Consider the following 23,699-nt stretch of genomic DNA (forward strand, 5'->3'; position numbering starts at 1 on the left):
TATTGAAAAAAAAAAAAAAGTTAAACTGAAAAAGCCCACTCATTCCTCAATGGAGCTTGCTTTCTTTGCAGAGAGATGCCAAAGGCCAGTACCTGTTCGACCTTCTTTGCCACCACCTGAACCTACTTGAGAAAGACTATTTTGGGATACGCTTTGTAGACCCAGATAAGCAGCGGGTAAGTCAATATTCAAAGCACAAAAGGAGGACAGGGCCAGTCAGTAATCCTGACGTCTTGTTATTCATATTCAAAGGTCCCTGATTCCAGAAGAATTCAAAGGTCCCCAATTCCAGTCAGTCCCTGTAATTGCATGTTGTCTCTTCAAATGATAGCATTAGACCTGGAAGGCACCTTGGCTAGAGCTCACCTGGAGAAGCTTGTCATTTTAGTTTCTGAAATGGCAGGCTAGGGAGCTTAAGTGATTTGCACAAAGTTGGAGGCAGAGCAGCTGTACTGGGGTTGTAGTCTCAGAGCTCAGGTCACAGGGTAATTCTCTCCTGTCCCCTTTCTAGTAAGTGGGCTGAGCCACATTGTTCTGGTTAGGAAAGGCCTCACCAAAGGTGCCATACCAACCCAATCTAGGCAGAACAGAGACAGAACCAAACCATCACAGGCCCCTCAGCACCTTGCAGATCTAACAGTTCTTGCTCTGCTCTACACAGCATAGGCAGCTCTACAGACACAGGGCATTCTGATAGACAGGATTCTGATATTCCAGACAGATATGAGAACAAGCCATTATCTCAGGCCCCTGACCTGTCTTCTCCCTATTGTGTTCCACCCAGATAGTAGTACTTTTGCTCTCCAGATACATCATACCTTCTTTCTTTACAGAGCCTTCACCTATAGAGTTCCCCTGCCTAGAATATTCCCTTTTCCTCACTGCTCCACACTCCACATCCTTCTTCCAGCTAACTCCTTTTTACACTTAAGGTCTTAGCTTAGACTTTTACTTCCTCTAGGAAGCCTCCTCTATGCCCACTCTATGTTAGTAATCCTCCTTTTGGCTCCCATGTGCCCTCTGCTACCCTTGTTATAGCACTTGTTACATCATGCTGTGATTAGCTGTGTTCCCTGCAAAAATATAAGTTCCATGAGGGCCTGGACTTTATCACATTCATCACTGTCTCCCAGGTAACTAGCACAGGCCTACAATGTAGTTGGTATTCCATAAATATTTTCTGAAGAAATGAATGCGTGAGTTAATGGCTTATAGTGCTATGTTTCTTACATCCATTTGCCCAGCCTCAGCTTGCACACTCCTGCAGTTTCTATAACTTACCTTCATTTACCCTTTGCTCTTTGTGGAGATGGACTCTCTGGTATCCCCACTAAACTGGAGAGGTAATGATGGACTATTTTTACAAATGGTGTTTCTTTGTTTGGTCCAAACTTTTTTTTTTTTTTTTTTTTTGAGACGGAGTTTCGCTCTTGTTACCTAGGCTGGAGTGCAATGGAGCTATCTTGGCTCACCACAACCTCCACCTCCTGGGTTCAGGCAATTCTCCTGCCTCAGCCTCCTGAGTAGCTGGGATTACAGGCACGCACCACCATGCCCAGCTAATTTTTTTTTTATTTTTAGTAGAGACAGGGTTTCACCATGTTGACCAGGATGGTCTCGATCTCTTGACCTCGTGATCCACCCGCCTCGGCCTCCCAAAGTGCTGGGATTACAGGCGTGAGCCACCGTGACCGGCCAGTCCAAACTTTTATCCTTAATAAGGAAGGCTGGTTGTGTGTAGTGGCTTATGCCTGTAATCCCAGCTCTTTGGGAGGCTAAGGCAGGTTAATTGTTTCAGCCTAGGAATTCATGACCAGCCTGGCCAACATGGCAAAACACCGTCTCCACTAAAAATACAAAAATTAGCTGGGCATGGAGGCACATGCCTGTAGTCCCAGCTACTTGGGAGGCTGAGACAGGAGAATCACTTGAACCCAGGAGGCAGAGGTTGCAGTGAGCCAAGATTACACCACTGCACTCCAGCCTGGGAAACAAAGCAAGACTCTGTCTTTTTTTTTTTTTTTTTTTTTTTTTTTTTTTTTTTTCCCTAAAGGTTGGGGAGGGCCAGTTACTTCAAGATCTCTTTATCCCCTAGAGTGGTGGTATATGAAGAAAAAAAGGCAAATTGTGTCATGTTCATTGGTTTTTTAGTTAGGTCAGAATGTGCTTGAGGAGAATAAGGGAATACGTGGATGTGATCAAGAAGCTAGAGAGAGATAAGAACATGGGAAAGAGGAGAAACAAACATTTATCGAGTTCTTACTGCTTGCCAGGCTCTGCGCTGCACACAAACCTGATTCTTCCAGCTGATGTGTACTGCTCACTGAGTTCTGCCAGGCACTAAGCTAAGAGTTGCATGTATGTTATTCCATCTCATCCTTAATGAAATGAGATGAGTATCCCTAATTATAATATCTGTTCTCCAGATGAGTAAATAAAATATCAGACAAGTTAAGTAACTTGCCCAAGGTAAGTAGCAAAGCCAGCCTCGAGCTAAGACCTGCCTGACTCTAGGGCCAATGTGGTTTCTGAGATTCCATGCTGAATGTATAACTGACAGCTTCTGAAAGTTGTGTAACTCTGTGCCTTGTGGGAGGGGTTAAGGAGAGCAGAGAGGCTTGAGAGAGTATCTGAGAGTTGTAGGGAACTAGGAACCTGTAAAGAGTTGTCCTTGGTGCACTCATTCATGGGAGGGATGGAGGAGGTGCGCTCCCTTGCTCCATCAGGGTGTAAGGCCCTAACATAAACCTCCTTCCCTGGGTCACGAGACAGTCTGAACCCAGCACTCATATGCAACCCCATGTTACTGCTTGCTCTGCAGGAGCCTCCATGCATCTGGGAGCTTTCCTGGTCTCTCCCAGAGGAGCCGCCCTCACTCTCCTTCCTTAAGATTCCTGACTCAGGCCTAGGTTCTCCACCTTTCTTGGCCTCACCTTTATACCCTTTCAAGCCCCTAGAGTCTGAAGATTGTGCCACTTTGGCACATTGGCCCATTCACCCAATCAGAGGAGGAAACCCTTCTCTTTCTCTTTTTTTTTTTTCGAGACAGAGTTTCACTCTCATTACCCATGCTGGAGTGCAGTGGCACCATTCTGGCTCACTGCAACCTCTGCCTCCCAGATTCAAGCGATTCTTCTGCCTCAGCCTCCCGAGTAGCTGGGATTACAGGTGCGCGCCATCATGCCTGGCTTTTTTTTTTTTTTTAGTAGAAATGGGGTTTCTCCATTTTAGCCAAGCTGGTCTCGAACCCCTGACCTCAGGTGATCCATCCACCTCAGCCTCCCAAAGTGCTGGGATTACAGGCATAAGCCTCCGCGCCCAGCCTCTGTGAATCTTCTTTTCCTCTTCTCTTGATCCCTTCTCCCAAGCCCATGTTGTTTGTTTGCCAGTGAATCTGGGACCACTTTGGCCAGGCAGCTGCAAAAGGCAACTCTGGCCATCACTGTATTCTTGGGTTCCTCTCAAGATTTCTCTGCTGGACTCCAAATCTCATGGATCAGCTGTGACAGCTCTCTAGTCCCTTCTCACCCCTTGCTACTCTCCTCCAGCATCAGTCCTTTCTTGATCTCTCACCACAATAAAACTAAAATCTTCTCTCCAACTATTGTCAAGGGGAATAGCCTTTTTGTCATTCAGCTTTATCTGCCCTCTGCTGATAATGCATCTCACAACCATTAATTTCTACCTCCCTTTGTTTATTTCCTTTAAACTATCAGTCTAATGTCTAGGGCTGTTGCTTTTCTGTGCACTGGGTCCCTGGCACTGGCTGTCTTCCCCTTACTGTCCACAATTCCAGTGTGCTGTGAACAGATGGGCCTCCTCCCTCTTTACAGGCACAGCCTGGAACCCGAGTTGTTTCTGAGCAATTTCATCTCTTGCCTTTGCTTCCCTGTGAAGCAGAGCCGCGGTGGGCCGTGTAATGTGAGAAGGACCTCTTAACCACATTGAGTGGCTATAATGAGTTGTCAGCCTCGTGGGAACTCAGATCAGCAGAAGCAGGAGAGCAGAATGTCAGCCCAGATTATCCATGTGGAGCTAACGGAAGAACTGGCTCTTAGTGGGTCCATTAACTGCATGACCCATGGCCCAGCCAAGAAGGTGATCACTGGGAATTAAGGGAGGCCAGGATGCTGACTGCAGGGCCCTGGCTGCTCTCCTGCCAGAGAGAGGACTCTGCGAAGACATTATACTAAATGGAAGTAGCCAGAAAAGAAGGAATTACGGGCCCAGTCCCTTTGCCATTCAGCAGCTACCTATTGAACACTGTGCTAGGCACTGGTGATGCAGTGGTAAACAAGACTGACAGTTTTGGGTCCTCATGGAGCTTACATCTGGCAATGTTAAGCTACCTCCAGATAATCAAACCCCAGTTAATAGCAGTCCTACCTAATCCTGATTAGCTAAAAGTAACAAACATCAATAATATATTTTATAAAGGACCCATGCAGAATTAATAAACACATTTAGAATGGTTTCATTGCTTCCCCCAAATGTAAGTGCCATGGGAAAATGTATATTACCTCTACGTCCTGCCTCTTTGTAAATCCAAGGGGAAGAGGTACTATCCTACAGGTTGATTGTGGTTAGTTATCATTTGAGATTTAGACTTTAAACATCCCTGAATGCCAAGGAATCCTGAGTATGTGTTTTCTAACACAAGGGTTGGCAATCTATGTTACTCAAAGAAAGATGGAATATACACCAGCCATCCCTGACTTAGGAAATTTCTACTTCTCACTACTTTCTGGAGTTGCTACCAATATCCTCTATCTCCACTACCCTGCCAAGAAAAAAAAAAAAAAAAAAAAAACTGGTACATAACACAAACACACACCACTCATTAAAGTCAGTATTTCCCGACGCAACCCAGGTGGGGCTCTGTCACCACCACACATACATGGAGTTGTCTGTGCCTAATCGCATGCCAAAAACATGGCTCAGAAGTTTGGCACCCTGCTCTAGAAGATAGCATTTCCAGGCAAGCACCAAAATGGCATCTGAAGCTGGAACTACTTCCCTCTTTCACAGCTGGTTCCATGGCAGCTCATTTCAGAAAATCATATCACTCTTTACTCTCCAGACTTATCTTGCACCAGCTTTTGGGCTGCTTTCACCCTAGGCTAAAATCTGTCTACTTTTTTACCTTAGGGAAAACAAGTTATATTTTACAGCCCTTCTCATTAGTTTTTTCATATTCTGTGTTCTCTGTTTCAGCATTGGCTGGAATTTACAAAGTCTGTGGTGAAACAATTGAGATGTAAGTATTCTCCATGAAAAGAGTCAAGCTGCACCCCTGGGGAGGGTGGGATAAAACCTCCCACCTATCGCAAGTCTTGGTCTACATATATAATTTTCCACTGTTTTGTGTATAAGTTGGCCCTAAATATATGAGGGTTTTCTTCTGGTGCTTCAGTGGCCTGTGCATGCTAGTGGCAGTAGAGCCCTGTCCTCTTCTGGGAGAGGGCCTTCCCTGATGTTCACCTCTTTTTCTCTGCAGCCCAGCCTCCATTCACCATGTGCTTCCGTGTGAAATTTTATCCTGCAGACCCTGCTGCTCTGAAAGAAGAAATAACCAGGTGAGGTGAACACACTTCCTGCAGCCATTAGGACCTGTTGGAGAGCATAGGAAAGGGGGACAGTCACCTCTTAGAGCCTCTAATTTGGATGCACCTAACTCTTAGAGGCAAGGAACTCTTCCTAAATATAATGACTTCTGTATTTCGTTTCCACATGCTTTCCTTCCTTACCCCTCAGTGCAGTTGGAACAGAGTGGACTTCTTTCTTTCAAGAAGTGTAAATATTGCTTCTTGAATTGGTCACTCTCATAGGGATCTGGAGTAACTAACCAATCAGAAGCATCTTTTCTTTTACCTGTGATATGGCCACTGGACATTTTTGGAGAGGGCTGTGTTGCTGCTTATTTTAGGGGTTGAAAACAGACTCAAGTGTTCTAATGGATATACTTGGAAAATGCCAAGGCATGGCATTGAAAGATAAGCTGGGAGATCCTGAAGGTTTTAAATCAAAATGGGTAAACTCCGGTATGCTGTTGGATCAGGTTCATGATAAACTCTTTATTGTGGGGATCGTGTTCTGTGGCAAGCAGACAGCTGCATGGAATGCATCCTATCTCATCCAGTACCACTTGAGGATGAGAAAAAACCTCTGTGTTCCCAGCCATCCTAAAAGAGGGTCAATGAGTGAGAGCTTCAAAGCTTCCCCAGGATTTTGTATATCTGAACCAAATTCATTCTGACCAGTCTCACCTCAGAGATTCAAGAATACTCTACCACAGGGATCCCTAATTTTTATATTAGAAAGACCTGATTTCGACATAAGCAAAACCTTGATGTTACCTTGTAGAAGCCAGGACCACAGGTGAGGATGTGATGCCAGGGAATCCTAGAGCTGAGGAAGAGACAGCACTGCCAGCTCTAACGCCTTCGCTAAGACCTTGGAGACCGCAAAGGTGGGAATGCGGATGTTGCCAGTCATACGGACTATTTATCCTGTAAGGATTTGAGATCCACTCCTAGATCCTAAACTGTTGGGAAAATTCCAAAGACAGAAAAAGAGGAGAGAACAAGAAGGAAAGAATATGGAATAATTTTCTTTTTCTTTTCTTTTTTCTGAGATGGAGTTTTCCTCTTGTTGCCCAGGCTGGAGTGCAGCGGTGTGATCTCAGCTCACTGCATCCTCTGCCTTCCAGTTTCAAACAGTTCTCCTGTCTCAGCCTCCCGAGTAGCTGGGATTACAGGGGCTCACCACCATGCCCAGACAATTTTTTTTATTTTCAGTAACGATGGGATTTCACCGTGTTGGCCACACTGCTCTCGATCTCCTGACCTCGTGATCCACCCACTTTGGCCTCCCAAAGTGCTGGGATTACAGGCGTGAGCCACCATGCCTGGCAGGAATTATTTTCATTTCCTGATCTGAAGAGCATGCCAGGTGAAAGGAACAAAAGTTTAAGAGGGGAAATCAGAAAATGGGGAAAGGAGAGGGCAAGAAACAGGAATTAATAGTGAAAAGGCAATAAGGAAGTGGGACAGGGGAGAAAAGTGATTTCGTCACATGAGCCCCAGTTGGAGTTGAGGGAAATCTTCTGATGGAGTCAGAAGGATCAGGAAGGATTGTTTTCTGCAGATGCATTGGGCAGTGTGTACTCACCTATTCTGAAGCACTGAAGACAGTGAGGTGTGTAGCTAGAACGAAACCTCATGCCTCTCACTAAGCATAGAAGCTGCAGTCTCTGCTCATCTATACAGAAGTGCAGGTGGCTCTTGGCTTTGCTTCAGAAAACCAAATTCATCCAAATCATAGAGACCCTAAGGCTTTAGATAGGTGAGTAAGGGTAGAACCACTATGTTTAAAATTTCAGACCTGGCACAGTGGCTCATGCCTGAAATCCCAACACTTTGGGAGGCCGAGGCGGGCAGATCACTTGAGGTCAGAAATTCGAGACCAGCCTGGCCAACTTGGCGAAATCCCATCTCTACTAAAAATACAAAAATTAGCCTGGCCTGGTGGCACATGCCTGTAATCTCAGCTACTCAGGAGGCTGAGGCAGGAGAATCACTGGAACCCACGAGGTGGAAGTTGAAGTGAGCCAAGATCATGCCACTGCACTCCCCAGTCTGGGTGACAGAGTAAGATTCTGTCTCAAAAAAAAAAAAAAGAAAAGCAATAGTTTTGTTAAAATACCACCAGCCTGCTCCACTCACAATCTCCAGAGTGTTTGCCTTAGCTCTGAACTTCTCTCTGCTGAAAGAGACACTGGTGTGAGGACAGACCCCTATATTCCTCATACATCAGAGCAAACCTAGCACATCTTTGTTGTCCACCTCACTGGACCAACAGTGGGGATGAGAGAGGGCAGCCAGTGAGAGCACCACAGATATATGGCTTTCCAATTTGATTCATGGACCGGAAATACATGGTTGTCTTGGCCCTTAGGCGGTGCTCTTAATAATACAGTTTTCGACCAGGCACAGTGACTCATGCCTTTAATCCCAGCACTTTGGGAGGCCAAAGTGGGTGGATCATGAGGTCAGGAGTTCGAGAGCAGTGTGGCCAACATAGTGAAATCCCGTCTTTACTGAAAATAAAAAAGTTAGCTGGGCGTGGTGGTGAGTGACTGTAATCCCAGCTACTTACTTACTTTCAATCTATGTGTGTCCTTAACGGTGAAATATCTTGTAGGCAGCATATAGTTGGGTCTTATTTTTGTAATTCAGTCAACCATTCTATGTCTCCTTATTAGAGAATTTAATACATTTACATCCAAAGTGATTATTGATAGGTAAGGATGTACTACTGCCATTTTGCTGGTTGTTTTCTGGTCGTTTTGTGGATCCTTTCTTCTTTTGCTATCTTCCGTTGTAATTTATTTTGTCTAGTGTTAGACTTTGATTTCTTACTTTTTACTTTTATGTGAATCTACTCTAGGCCTTTGTTTTGTGGTTACCATGAGGCTTACACAGAACATCTTATATGAAGCCATTTTAAGCCAGTAACAACTTTGAGTGCATAAAACAACTCAGTACTTTTACTCTACTCGGAAGGCTGAGACAGGAGAATCGCTTGACCGGGAGGTGGAGGTCGCAGTAAACCAAGATCACGCCATTGCACTCCAGCCTGGGCAACGAGAGTGAAACTTCATCTCAAAAAGAAATACAGCGCCGGGCGCGGTGGCTCAAGCCTGTAATCCCAGCACTTTGGGAGGCCGAGGCGGGTGGATCACGAGGTCGAGAGATCGAGACCATCCTGGTCAACATGGTGAAACCCCGTCTCTACTAAAAGTGCAAAAAATTAGCTGGGCATGGTGACACGTGCCTGTAATCCCAGCTACTCAGGAGGCTGAGGAAGGAGAATTGCCTGAGCCCAGGAGGCGGAGGTTGCGGTGAGCCGAGATCGCGCCATTGCACTCCAGCCTGGGTAACAAGGGCGAAACTCCGTCTCAAAAAAAAAAAAAAAAAAAAGAAATACAATTTTCTGAATCCAGTGTCACTATCTTATATGAATGGACGGACCTTCCTACCCAAGAAGCAGCATAGACCTGGGAGCTGAGATCTTACTTACGTCACAGGTTGGCTGTATAGCCTTGGAAATAAGATACTTAACGTCTCTAACTTTAGATTACTCATTTATAAAATGGCGATAGTAATATCTACCTCATAGAATTGTCAGGAGGATTAACCACTATCCCAGCATCTCATACTTCTTAATACACCCACAGTGAGCCTCGCACTGAGCAAAGGCTCAATATTTCATTGCCAGATTCATTACACAGTCCAGAGGCCCCTGAGGCTCTGCATGGGGCACAAGTACAGTTAGTATTGGCTTTTCTCCCTTGTTTATGTGAAAAGCACTTCTTCTCTAATAATCTCTACTCCTCCTCTGTCCCCTTTCCCCACCAGCTAGAATCCTAAAACTTAAGCAGCTAACTTCCGAGTTCTGAGACAGAAAGCTATCCCAGGTAATCATCCAAGTCCTGGTAAGCACAGCATTAGGACCATGGCTAGGCCTCTCACCAAGTCAGCAGACTTCAAGGACACTGGCAAGAAAATGAGCTCCTCTCCATCTGCATGCATTTGTGCTAGCCATCTTGGGCCATTTTCCCATCTCTCTCAACCTCAGCAGCGTTCTTTCCCTAGTATGTAATTTTCTAGCATTGTCAGGTGTATGAAGCACAGGTGCCTGGGTCTGCTTTGCAGTCTTCGTGCCTCCCCATCCCTGGGCCACTCTGTGAGGCTGTGGAATTAGCTGCATTTTTCTCATTCACATCCCTACTGATCTGAAGAGAGTAGATACTGGCCCCAGCCTCACTCAACACCCGTAATTCATCCCTGGCTTAGAGCCCTCCATCCCACCTTGCTGCCAAACTAATTTAGCTGTCAGTGTGTTTTTTCCTGGCAATATTTGTCCTAAATTTTACTGCCGTCTCAGCCATTCCCATAAAGCCAGGCTGAGAGAAGGGGATGAAGTAGGGAGTACAGAACTTGGTTCAATTTATGTCTTGGCTTCTTTCCAGATGATAAATTTAGTTGCCAAATCCTGATTAATTTATTTTGTCATTTTTAAAGTAGTAAATAGATTTTCTTGTCTAGGCTAGAGACAAGGCAAAGAAAATGGGGAATCGGGTACCAGATTTGGCTTTTAACAGGGATTGCAGGTGTATGAACTCTTTGGAAAGATCAAGTAAGAGAAGGAAACTGACTGCAAATGGTCCCCATCATCCAAGGAAGCAAAAATGTCTGTAAACAACAGGTGCTCCGGAAAATGTTAATAGAATGAATCAATACATACATGAATGAATGGAGTCATCAGGTCACTTATTCCTTCAATGAACGTCACTTGAGCCTAGCTTAGGCTAAGATGGATTGGCAAACTTTTTCTGTAAAGGGCCAAATAGTATTTTAGGCTTTTTGGGCCATATGTTCTCTGTTGCAACTACTCAATTCTGTCATTGTAGTGTGAAAGCAGCCATAGACGATACATAAATGAATGAGCAAGGCTGTGTTCCAATAAAATTTTATTTCATTGGAAACTATGGCAGCAGACTATAGTTTGCCAACCCCTGGGCTAAGAAATCAGAAAGAGCTGGCTTCAAATCCCAGGTTGTTGTTTAACTAGCTCTGTGACAGGGCAGGCAACAGTATCTCTAAGCACTCAGTCTCCTCATCCATTAAACAAGGAGTAAAATGGTCATCACCTCATAGAGTTCCTGGGAGGAGTGAATGAAAAGGGGCATGTGAAACAGGGCACACAGCATGCACTCAGTAAATGTGAGTCATTATTGTTATTTTGTTTTGTTGTTATTTTGTCATCTCCCCCATTGGAATGTAAGCTCCATTAACAGGACTCTGGATTGTTCCCTGCTGCATTCCCAGCACCTGTGACAGTGCCTGGCACATATTAAGTGTCAGAACTGGATGGATGGATGATGGATGGGTGGTTGGGTGGGTGGGTGGATGGATGGATGGATGGATGGGTGGATGAGCTAGGCACGGGATGTTTAGGCTCCCTGGAAGAATATTAAAAGTAAATAAAACATAGTCTTTGTCTTCAAGGAGCTTACAACCTAATATGGAGGAGGAAGACATACTAAACATAATTATAGTCAGGAAAAAGGAAATAGTAAATAAGGGAAGCCAGTGGCAAAGAATCTATTTGAAGGGAAGGTGAGGCCAAAGGATCTTCTGGAAAAAACTACAGGAGCCTCCAGTGCTTTCCGGAGTTCAGAGCCTTAAACTCTGGAAATAACTGTGGATTCATTCCCACCCTAAGAAAGCATTATGTTAAAGCTAGTGCCCTGGAGAGACATACACTTTACAGAGAAGCTCAGGTTTTCCTTGGCATCTTTCAGGCTCTTGCTCATTCTGTGCTGATTCACACTCCAATCAATTTAGGACAACACTAGCATTAAAACAAAAATGGAGGTGAGGTAAAGCCTCTTTGAGGCCAGAAAGATACCAGCAAAGTTTTAAAAACAAAACAGTTTCCTGAGAAGCAAGCTTGTTCTCCAAAATCCAGTCTAGAGCCGATTTCTCCTTCTGTCACAGTGAGAATTTCTCTCTGATAACAGAGGGTTCTCCTGACTTGGATTAGGACTAATCTCATGACTAACTGAATTACTATAGGGGTAGAAAAAGCACTGGGCTGTGTCAGAAGGCCTGGATTCTGATTGTTGTGTTACCTCAGATAAGTCACTCTACATCTCTGGACTTCAATTTCCTTGGTTATGAAATGTTCTGAGGTTCAGAGATTCAGGAGGGCTGGACTGGGCAGCCCCAGCAGGCTGACCCTTTGCTTGGCAGTACACAGTGGTCCTGGAAATAGTACCTCCGGCAACAAGATTGTCTTCCTTAGGCCCATGTGTGTCAGGGGAGAACATGCCAGGGTCTCTTGCGAATGGGCCTAAGGATGCTCTGAGTCATGTGGAATATATTTTCACCAACAACACTGAGTCACTTGTTATCTCCTTAAATGAACCAAACACAAAGCTCCATGGAAGCCACTGTGGCAGAAAGGGGAGGGGGGCCCCAGTACAGCTTCCTCTCTCTTGAAGCTCAATTGATTGTTTCATGAGCTCATCTCTCCTTGTCCTCAACTATGGTTTGCTTCTTTAGGATACTAGTGTACCCTTTTCCCTCTTTCCATCTAGTTCTATGACATTGCCTGATACTGCCTCATGGACTTGTCTTTAACCTTCCTGCAGCTGTTTTATCACCAGAAATCAAAAGGAATCCTGACCAGTTGTTTCCATTCCAGTTCACCTGAGGCTGTTAGCTGCCATCAGTAATGATGCCTTGGAAAGGCAGTGGTTCTCAGTGTGAGTGAGTAGGATCCTGTTCCCTTAGGTGGGGTGAGTGGGGAGCAAATCAGAAACTTTAAAGGGGCCTTTTTCTTTTCTTTCTTTTTTTTTTTTTTGAGATGCAGTTTTGCTCTTGTCGCCCAGGCTGGAGTGCAGTGGCACGATCTTGGCTCACTGCAACCTCTGCCTCCTGGGTTTAAGCAATTCTCCTGCCTCTGCCTCCCAAGTAGTTGGAATTATAGGCATGTACTACCATCCTGGCTAAAATTTTTTTGTGTGTGTATTTTTAATAGATATGGGGTTTTACCATGTTGGCCAGGCTGGTCTTAAACTCCTGACCTCAGGTGATCCACCCGCCTCGGCCTCTCAAAGTGTTGGGATTTCAGGTGTGAGCCACCGCGCTTGGCCCAAAGGGGCCTTTTCAAAGCACAGGAGCACACCCAACATACATGGATTCTGACGGGCTCCCCCTGGAAGATGTTCCCCTCTCTGCCATGTTGAAAATCACTGCCAGAGCCATGTTATCCCTTTGCAGTATTTTCTTTAGTCCAATAAGTACAGTCCCTGAATTTTGGACACAGACAAGCAGAGAAACATCGAAGATGTGATGCATGAATCCAGGCCCATGGAGTGATCAGTGAGTAAGGGGCAAAAGGTTTGCATCCTCATCCTGCTGAAGCCTATGGAAGGTGGGAGTTGGAACAGTGAGAGGCAGAGAAGTGCTCACTCACTCTCTCCCACACAATGTGTGCCATTTCGCTGTAGGAAGCAGAGTGAAGAAGAGCTTGATTTGGTAGATCCATTTTAATTATTCACTCTACATGATGTCTTTTTTCCTTTAGTTTTTCTTGGCAAACATTTGGGCAGTAGGGTTGGTGGGAGCGAGGGGTTGGGTTCTTAATAACTTCCCGACTACAAGACTCCCTTTGGTCTGAGGAAGGCAGTCCAATCTGCTGTGGTTAGAAGGTTGCTTTTGAATTTTCTTAGGACAGCTTCTTAAATTTTAACCTATACACAAATCACCTGGGGATCTTGTTAAAAGGTATAAGTGTAAGTGTAGGATGGGCCTATATTCTTCATCTCCAATAAGCTCTCAAGTGATGCTGATACTCCTGATATGTGGGCTACACTTTGAGTAGCAAGGCCTAAGGAGAAAAGAAGGCTTGGTTGCTCCCTCATTTCTGTTCGTTAATTGCTTGAATCTCCAAACCCAAGCCTCTCAGAGTTAGCTGCTGGGACCCCTTCCTACCACCTCCTAGAAGCTGCACTGTCAACAGCCGTCTTCCTCTTGAGCATTTTTACAGGATCAGGTGGACATGGAATCCTCTGTTTCATTCTTCAGCCTGAAAACAGAAACAATGGAAACCTCTAGTTGTTCAGGGAGGGGTCAATTTCTTTTTGGTTCAAAGTGGTAGAATTTAAAGGAATTTTACTACATTTTCATTACTCTTCTAGGGATGCTGCACCATAAAAGTTAAAATGACAAGCATTTTATTATCTCTGAGTGTCTATGGGTTAGGAATTCAAGAGCAGCTTAGCTGGGAGATTTTGGCTCAGGGTAAATCACGAGGTTGCAGTCAGGAGGTTGGCTGAGGCTGCAGTGATCCACAGGCTTGACTGGAGCTGGGGGCTTCATTTCCATCATGAGGCACTCAAATGCTGTTGGCCAGAAGCCTCAGTTCCTTGCTGGCTGTTGGCAAAGGTCCCAGTTCCTCACCACATAGACCTTTCTATAATACTGCTGAAGCAACCTCAAGAAGAGTGAGTAATCTAAAGGCAAGAGAACAAGGAGGAAGCTGCAATGACTTTATGACCTCAGAAGTCAGACACTCACTTATCAATAGAATAAATTCTTTTGATAGAAGTGAGTTACCAAGTCTAAGCCATACTCAAAGAGAAGGAATCAAGCTCTACCTCATGAAATTAGGATTATCAAAGAATTTATGGAAATATTTTTATATGCGGGTGTGTGTGTGTGTATTTTTTTTTTTTGAGGCGGAGTCTCGCTCCGTAGCCCAGCCTATAGTGCATTGGCACAATCTCGGCTCACTGCAACCTCCACTTCCTGGGTCCCGATACAAGCAATTCTCATGCCTCGGCCTCCTGAGTAGCTGGGATTACAGACACACACCACCATGCCCAGCTAATTTTTGTATTTTTCGTAGCAACGGGGTTTCACCATCTTGGCCAGGCTGATCTTGAACTTCTGACCTCGTGATCTGCCCACCTCAGCTTCCCAAAGTGCTGGTAGTACAGGCATGAGCCACCATGCCTTGCCAGAAGTATTTTTAAATCACCACAGATGCTCCCTGGCCAAGGAGCTACCATGATAGGTGACCCACCCAATCCCACCCAGAAATTGATGCTCCTCATAATCTCACAGGTCTTCTAAGAAGAGCAATAAAAACCACACTCCTTGTGAAGACATTTCAAAATGGAAAGTCATCAATTCCATTCCACTGTGACAGGGTCCATTCACATAGTGAAACTGCAAAGCGTTTATAGGAAGGCAGAATATCGTGCTGATGAAGAACGAAGTTCAGGGGTCTCACAGTGCTGAAGTTGCATCCTGGCTCTTCCACTTACCTGTATGTCCATGAGAAAATCACTAAGGCCTCATCTTCTTTATCTGGAAAAAACAGGGATAATAATAGTACTTATCCCAAAGTGTTACGTGAGAATTAAATAAGATGTTGCATGTAAAGTGTGTAACAGCTAGAGAAGCAGATCATAAGCTCTCAATACATGTCAGCTACTATTTGCTCTTGTTTTTGATATCCTGCTTCGACCTGAGGCAACAGCTTTCTGTATTTAAAGAAATGCTTGCCCTAGGTTTCTGCTTCATTTGTATGCTTCCTTCACCACTGCCTCTTGTTGCACTTTTTCTTTTCGTTTTTTTTTTTTTTTTTTTTTTTTGAGATAGGGTCTCTCTCGCCAGTTGCCCAGGCTAGAGTACAGTGGTGCAATCTCGGCTCATTCTTCTTACACTTCAGTCCATTTCAAGGGTCTGGTTAACCTCAGTAACTGCAGGCTGTTTCCACATATGGACAGATTCTCTTGGCAAGCTGAAACAACTCTTCCTGGGCTAGTTCCTTCACCCACCATTCTACTTAAGAAGGAACATCAGCCAGCACCCAAGGCGGAGAGAGGCCCAGTTTGCCAGTCTCTGATGGCACAGTTTTCTTTTTTGGCTCCAGATTGACTGGGACTGGCTCCTTCAAAAGCCCAGAACTGGAGGGGTGATGCTTTTACCAGCCATTTCTGTTTTGAGCTACAGGAGGAAACTGACATGTTTTGAACTGAACCTCAGGTGAGTTCAGGGCAAAGTACTTGAAAGAGTCTACAGGGAAATGGAGAATGTATTTGTTCTACGTTATGTTTCAAGAATTTTTTTTTAGTGTAGCTAAAGTATCCTGACAAAGATTTAGATAGGCTTACATTACATATTTCTATCTTTAAAGCAATCAAAGAAATCTTTTATTGTTCATTCTGTTTTCTCCCCAGGTATTTAGTTTTCCTACAGATCAAAAGGGATCTCTACCATGGCCGCCTCCTCTGTAAAACATCGGATGCTGCGTTGTTAGCAGCTTATATCCTTCAAGGTAATGACTTTTGACAAGATAGGTTTGCTTTTCATGCCAAGTACTGATTACATTATTTTCAGTTACCACAGATGACTACTTCTTGAATCTAAACATTATCTAGGCCATGTGCAGTGGCTCACACTTAAAATCCCAGTACTTTTAGAGAGTAAGGTGGATAGACCACCTGAGGTCAGGAGTTCAAGACCAGCCTGGCCAACATGGTAAAACCCTATCTCTACTAAAAATTCAAAAGTTAGCCAATGTGGTGGGGCATCCCTATTATCCCAGCTACTCAGGAGGCTGAGGTGCAAGAATTTCTTGAATCCAGGAGATGGAGGTTGCAATGAGCCGAGATCACACCACTGCACTCCAGCCTGCGCGACAGACCAAGACTCCATCTCTAAATAAATAAATAAATAAACAGTGTCTAACTTGAAGCAGAGTTCAAGTTAGAGGGTGTTTTGTGTTTTATTTTGTTTTGAGATGGAGTCTCGGTCTGTTGCCTAGTCTGGAGTGCAGTGGCTCAATCTCAGCTCACTGCAATCTCCATCTCCCGGTTTCAAGCTATTCTCCTGTCTCAGCTTCCTGAGTAGCTGCAGGTACACACTACAGGTATACACCACCACACTCGGCTGATTGCTTTTGGCTTTTTTTTTTTTTTTTTTTTTTTTTTTGAGACAGAGTTTCGCTCTTGTTACCCAGGCTGGAGTGCAATGGCGCGATCTCGGCTCACCGCAACCTCCGCCTCCCGGGTTCAGGCAGTTCTCCTGCCTCAGCCTCCTGAGTAGCTGGGATTACAGGCACGCACCACCATGCCCAGCTAATTTTTTGTATTTTTAGTAGAGACGGGGTTTCACCATGTTGACCAGGATGGTCTCGATCTTTTGACCTCATGATCCACCCACCTCGACCTCCCAAAGTGCTGGGATTACAGGCTTGAGCCACCGCGCCCGGCCTGCTTTTGTATTTTTAGTAGAGATGGAGTTTCACCATGTTGGCCAGGCTGGTCTCTAACCCCTGACGTCAGGTGATCCACCTGCCTTGGCCTCCCAAAGTGCTGCGATTACAGGTCTGAGCCACCACACCCAGCCAAGTTAGAGGATTTTGCTTGGATTTCCTGGAGTCAGATAACACTGAACACTCAGCCCTAAACTGTGCCTAAGGTATTACTGCCAGCTCCTTAAAGTCATTCTGACTCTGTTTTAGGGATTTGCCCTGGGCCCCTGGTTGATAAAGTCCCTGAGACACTAGAGAGTAATCAGAATTGATTTTTTTTCCCCATCCTCTCAGGTACATCTCCAAGATGTGAAGCATAGTGGAATTCTGATAGCTATTTCAGAGACCTTTTAGTACAGGGTGCTCAGAGTTGAAAGTGTTTCCAAGTATCAAGCATATTTCCTAACAGGCTAATAAGTAAGAGTTCAGGTTTACCCAGCTGATGCCCAGTGGCTTTTTCTGCAAAACATTGGGAGATATATGCAGTCTTCATACCTGTCCTCTTCTGAGATGCAGAGACACTTAAGGGTAGCTTCTGAGATTTCTTAGTCCCAAGGCCTGAAACTGCCATTACTAGTGGATCATTTTGGACCATAGCACTGAAAGCATAAAGTTTCCCCCAAAGAATTTGAACTCTTAATTGGAAATCCCAGAGGCTACTTTGTGAAGAGAACCTGGAAAGTGCTTGCCAATATAAACTAACTAAAGAATAAGACACTAAAGTCCTGGCAATAGAAATATTATGGCTGGCTGCCTGTGTTAAGAATGTAAAAGTCAGGCCGGGTGCAGTGGCTCAAGCCTATAATCCCAGCACTTTGGGAGGCCGAGGTGGGCAGATCATGAGGTCAAGAGATCGAGACCATCCTGGCCAACATGGTGAAACCCTGTCTCTACTAAAAATACAAAAATTAGCTGGGCGTGGTGGCGTGCGCCTGTAGTCCCAGCTACTTGGGAGGCTGAGGCAGAAGAACTGCTTGAATCCAGGAGGCGGAGGTTGCAGTGAGCCGAGATTGTGCCACTGCACTCCAGCCTGGCGCCTGGCAACAGAATGAGACTCTGTCTCAAAAAAAAAGGAACGTAAAAGTCAGCCCATTGCCACTTTGACTTCTAAGACTCCTGTTTTTAAAATCACCTACATGGGGAGTCCAACAGGTACTTACTAATTTTAAGATACCCAAAGATGCCCCTTTGATTTTTCTTTTTTTTTTTTTTCCTACAGGATCTGGCTCTTTTCCCTAGGCTGGAGTACAATGGTGTGATCTTGGCTCACTGCAGCCTCCACCTCCTGGGCTCAGTGATCTTCCCACCTCAGCCTCCCAACTAGCTGGAACAACAAGTGTACACCATCACATCCAACTACATTTTTAATTTTTTTGTAGAAATCGGGTTTCACCACATTGCCCAGGCTGGTCTCCAAGTCCTGAGTACCCATTTTGTTTTTACAGAGAAAGCCTGGCCTGACCTAAGTGAAGTCTTATACTCTAGTCTTTTCTACAGTGTTACCCAATAATTCGTTTTTCTTCAAAAAAGTACTTGATGTCCAATATTGTTGTTTTCCACTTGGAACTTTTTTTTTTTTTTTTTTTTTTTTTTTTTTTTTTTTTTGAGACGGAGTTTCGCTCTTGTTACCCAGGCTGGAGTGCAATGGCGCGATCTCGGCTCACCGCAACCTCCGTCTCCTGGGTTCAGGCAATTCTCCTGCCTCAGCCTCCTGAGTAGTTCAGATTACAGGCATGTGCCACCATGCCCAGCTACTTTTTTTTGTATTTTTAGTAGAGACGGGGTTTCACCATATTGACCAGGACGGTCTTGATCTCTTGACCTGGTGATCCACCCGCCTCGGCCTCCCAAAGTGCTGGGATTACAGGCTTGAGCCACCGCGCCCGGCCTCCACTTGGAACTTTCTAAATATAATCAATATAAATGACTCTGGGCCAGGTACAGTGGCTCACAACTATAATCCCAGCACTTTGGAAGACCAAGGTTGGAAGATCACTTGAGCCCAGGAGTTCAAGACCAGTCTGGGCAACAGAGTGAAACCCCATCTCTACAAAAATTTTAAAAATTAGTCCGGGCAGGCCGGGCACGGTGGCTCAAACCTGTAATCCCAGCACTATGGGAGGCCGAGGCGTGTGGATCACGAGGTCAAGAGATCGAGACCATCCTGGTCAACATGGTGAAACCCCGTCTCTACTAAAAATACAAAAAATTAGTTGGGCATGGTGGTGCATGCCTGTAATCCCAGCTACTCAGGAGGCTGAGGCTAGAGAATTGCCTGAACCCAGGAGGCGGAGGTTGCGGTGAGCCGAGATCACGCCATTGCACTCCAGCCTGGGTAACAACAGCGAAACTCTGTCTCAAAAAAAAAAAAAAAAATTAGTCCGGGCATGGTGGCTCAAGCCTGTAATCCCAGGCCTTTGGGAGGCCGAGGCGGGTGGATCACCTAAGGTCAGGAGTTCAAGACCAGCCTGACCAACATGGTAAAGCCCCATCTCTACTGCAAATTCAAAAATTAGCTGGGTATGGTGACACACGCCTGTAGTCCCAGCTGAGGCAGGAGAATCACTTGAACCTGGGAGGCAGAGGTTACAGTGAGCCAAGATCACAACACTGCACTCCAGCCTGGCAACAGAGCGAGACTGTATCAAAAAAAAAAAAAAAAAAAAAAATTAGCCAGTCCTTGGGGTGTATACTTGTAGTCTCAGCTGTAGGTTGAGATGAGCGGATCACTTGAGCCTAGGAGGTCAAGGCTGCAGTGAGCTATGATCATGCCACAGCACTCCAGCCTGGGTGACAGAGAGACCCTGTCAAAAACAAACAAACACAAAACCAAGACTCCAAGGCTCAAGGTCACCCTAGACTTCAGGCTTGGGTCTCTTGCTAACAGTAGAAATTCCCAAGTAGGTTGGATGCGGTGGCTCACACCTGTAATCTCAGCACTTCGGTAGGCCAAGAGGCAGGCAGGTCACAAGGTCAGGTGTTTGAGACCAGCCTCGCCAACATAGTAAAACCCTGTCTCTACTAAAAATACAAAAAAAAAATTAGCCAGGCTTGGTGGCAAACACCTGTAGTCCCAGCTACTCGGGAGACTGAGGCGTAAGAATCGCTTTAATCCGGGAGGTGGAGGTTGCAGTAAGCTGAGATAATACCACTGCACTCCAACCTGGGCGACAGAGCAAGATGCCGTCTCAAAAAAAAAAAAGAAATTCCCAAGTAATTTGGAAGACACAGTGAGTAGGTTTGTAGTGAAAAAGTACAAGCCACAAGTACAATATTCAGCCATGGGAGGAAGTCACGTTTTCCTCTTAATATTTACTCTTCCCTTAAGACTTCACATCTGAAGTGATTATGGCTCTCACCTGGGAAGGAAAAAAGGCACCCACAGAGTAGCTGGCCCCTCCTCTTTATTTTGTTATACTCTCCATCCTCCCTATGGAGGGCTTCACGTGGAGAAAGCTGGATTCTGACCTGGGTGTGGAAGGCACCACGGGTCCTCTGCCCTCCTAAAGTTTACTGCTGGGAGACCTCATCAGGTTTAGAGATGAACTCTCTCTGTGAATAGCCAGAGGAGAAAGGCTCACACCTGGCAGGAACTTGAGAAATGAACCTTAGAACTTGACGCTTCTGAACTCAACAGTACTTTCTGGTTACAGCCAGGCTTCCCATTCTGCAGGCCTCTCGAAGGGCCTGGCACATGGTCAGTCCTTAATGAATATTTATTCAAATTTATTGATTTTTATTTGGTTTGGACTGAGGGTTGAGTTCTGAATTTGGATCACAGTTCATTCATCAATTTATTGTGTCCCTGCTAAAATCCTCAAACGAGGATTTAGGCTTCTGAACTGGCTGAGCCCCAGGAGGATCTCTCTTTCTAATCGAGTTCACCGTTTTCTATGTTGCCACAAAGAACACTGCTCCCAGACCCTCTTCTCATGGCAGAATGGATGAGGACCATAGTTCAGGCCTCTGCTCTTTCATCATATACTTACTTGTGGTGACCTCAGAACACAAGGTCAGCTCTACTGCCTCTCTGCATAGACCTGAATGTCAACCCAGTGTGTCCACCTGGGAAAACAAAGGTGTACATGCTCCTGAGGGGCCTGCCCTCTGCCTAGCCCACAGCTGTGCTCAGAATCCACTGTTTCTTGTAAATCTGATGGGTGCTTTGGCTTTTGCTCTGTGTGTAATCTCTTGTTGCTTTGTCAGTGATGATTTACCTGTCTCCATAATTGTTTTTTTTCACCTTCCTTTTGAAAGCGGAGATTGGGGATTATGACTCAGGAAAACACCCTGAAGGCTACAGCTCCAAGTTCCAGTTTTTCCCTAAACATTCAGAGAAGCTGGAAAGGAAAATTGCCGAGATTCACAAGACAGAACTCAGGTACGTGACAAGCCCACAACAGTTTGGTTTCTCCACAGCCTGAGCACACAGGCTCCACGCTGTGTCATCTGCTCTTGTAGATTATTTGCTGACACAGAGTGATGCTCCCCAGCCGTCCTGACCCCAGGATGTACCATTGTCAGCGATACACTGACAGCACAAGTCACAGCCACAAGCCCTGTGGGCTCCCTGTCCAAGAAGAGCCACTTAGACTGAAGCTTAAAGAGGAGGGAAATGTCGTGTTATAGGGGAAACAGAGAAGGATTGGCCTATGAAAGACATTTGCTTCATTAAGATATTTAATGAAGATACAGAGGAAAGCATGAACTACAGAAAAGGATAAGATAAACACAAAGGAAACCACAGAAGAGAAAAAAGATGAAAAAGACCAAGTGCGGTGGCTCACACCTGTAATCCTAGCACTTTTGGAGGCTAAGGTGGGCAGATCACCTGAGGTCAGGAGTTCAAGACCAGCCTTGCCAACATGGTGAAACCCCGTCTCTACTAAAAATACAAAAATTAGCCATGCATGGTAGTGGGTGCCCATAATCCCAGGTACTCGAAAGGCTGAGACAGGAGCATCGCTTGAACCCGGGAGGCAGAGGTTGCAGTGAGCCGAGATTATGCCGTTGTACTCCAGCCTGGGTGACAGCAAGACTCTGTTTAAAAAAAAAAAAAAAGAAGAAGAAAGAAAAAGGAGAGGTTGAATGAGGATATGAAAAAGAGCAGACCTCTGCTTTCAGTCTGTGACAGCGTGACAGGTGGCTTCTCAGCAGAGGATGGACTGTGCAGGGCTGATTCATAAATGCTGAGGGTGCCTTGGGAGCACTTTAGTTCAGGGCTATGTCCTCAGCCCCGCCTAACTTAGCCCCCCCACCACACCCTACCTGGAGTCCCTGACTTTGCACAGAGGGAAGTGGAGGAGACGTGGCTTCAAATGTGGGGCCTCGTCTTTCTCAGCTTCTCTCACTTTGCCCAGAATATACTGAATACCGTAAAACAGTATTAATGCAGCCTTTCACCCACAGGAAGTGGGATTTTCTACAAAGACTGGTTTTAAAAAGTAACAATAGGGTGTTTGGGCTCCACTTGGTGTAGAGCACAGATTCTCCAGACTGACAAACTATGAGGGAAAAAAGGGATATAGAATGCAGTGTTGGCCAGGCACAGTGGCTCACAACTGTAACCTCAGCACTTGGGGAGGCAGAGGACGGTGGATCACCTGAGGCCAGCAGTTCGAGACCAGCCTGGGCAACATTGTGGAAACCCTGTCTCTACTGAAAACAAAAGTAAATAAATAAAAAAAAACTAGATGTGGTGGCACATACCTGTAATCCTAGCTACTCAGGAAGCTGAGGCACAAGAATTGCTTGAACCCAGGAGGCAAGGTTGCAGTGAGCAGGACTCACACTACTGCATGCCAGCCTGGGCCATAGAATGAGACACTGTCTCAAAAAAAAGAAAAATAAATATAAAAATAAAATGTTATATTGTCATCATAATACATCACATCTTTTAAAACATATTTTAAAATGTTTGTGTATCTACTGTTCGAGAAAAGACTATGCCTGACAGCTGGGAGCAGAGCAGGATATTTCTAATGCTAATACTAAGCTTCATCTTGTTCCTTCCCTGACCACAGGCCCCTAGAAACCCTTCAGTCAATGACTTTACCAACAAATATAACCCAAAGCCTCCTTAGCCTTTGTAAACAGACCCCTCTGCCCATGCCCTGTGGCAGGATGGGTTTCTGGCCCTCCCAGAAGAATGGCAACACCGAACAAGTAGAATCTTGGATGCTGGCTGCCCCTCTCCCTGGGTGTGCCTTCCCGGGTGCGGGATCCCATGGCACCTAGAGTCACTCTCTTAGGGAATAGAGACCCCTTGTGGTAAAGATCAGGATAGACATGGGCCTGTGGTATTGAGGACAGGTTCCTCAAAAGAGATAAGGGATGTGCTGGAACTGCCTGGAGGGCTTTAGGAGATGTCAGAATAGAGGGTACAGACATCCAGAAACCTAGTTCAAAGCAGGGGATTCCCCCAGGAAATGATGCCCGCTTTGAGGACCCGGGAGGTTTGGGGCAAGTCCAGGGGTAAATGGAGCCCACAGGGCCCACTCCCCCAGCAGACTAGGACACTCCCTGGAAAGAGAAGCAGTGCTCTAGCCAGCCCTTTGCTTGCCACACAAGTATTTTCCAAACTTACCTTCCCTGTGTCTGAGGTATGCTGGTGGACATAGAATCTGTATTCACAGGAATACCACCTTACACAGGTCTTACCTCGTCTTCATAATGTAAAAATGTGTCCATGCTTCCTTGCTGCAACTTGAATATGGGCTCTTTAGGGCCCAGACTGTATGCTGTGTTTCTTGGTTTGTTTTCCAACAAGTAGCACAGAGGCTGGCACATAAAGGTGCTGCCTG

The 23,699-nt window shown here is 45.5% G+C and overlaps 1 protein-coding gene across 9 annotated transcripts in view; it reads left to right on the forward strand.

Annotated features, from left to right (window-relative positions):
- Positions 1 to 23,699, forward strand: part of FRMD5 (FERM domain containing 5) — a 349,168-nt gene that overhangs the window by 291,085 nt on the left and 34,384 nt on the right. For 7 of the 9 annotated variants that reach the window (XM_074393702.1, XM_074393703.1, XM_039469327.2 and 4 more), the window contains exons 2-6: positions 72 to 176; positions 5,215 to 5,257; positions 5,498 to 5,576; positions 15,821 to 15,918; positions 21,154 to 21,277. In XM_074393702.1, coding sequence (XP_074249803.1) covers positions 72 to 176; positions 5,215 to 5,257; positions 5,498 to 5,576; positions 15,821 to 15,918; positions 21,154 to 21,277 — 449 coding nt within the window. The other 2 variants (XM_074393705.1, XM_074393704.1) reach the window with 2 other exon arrangements.

This window comes from Saimiri boliviensis, chromosome 2 (genome assembly GCF_048565385.1).
Source record: "Saimiri boliviensis isolate mSaiBol1 chromosome 2, mSaiBol1.pri, whole genome shotgun sequence".
Taxonomy (NCBI): Eukaryota; Metazoa; Chordata; class Mammalia; order Primates; family Cebidae; genus Saimiri; species Saimiri boliviensis.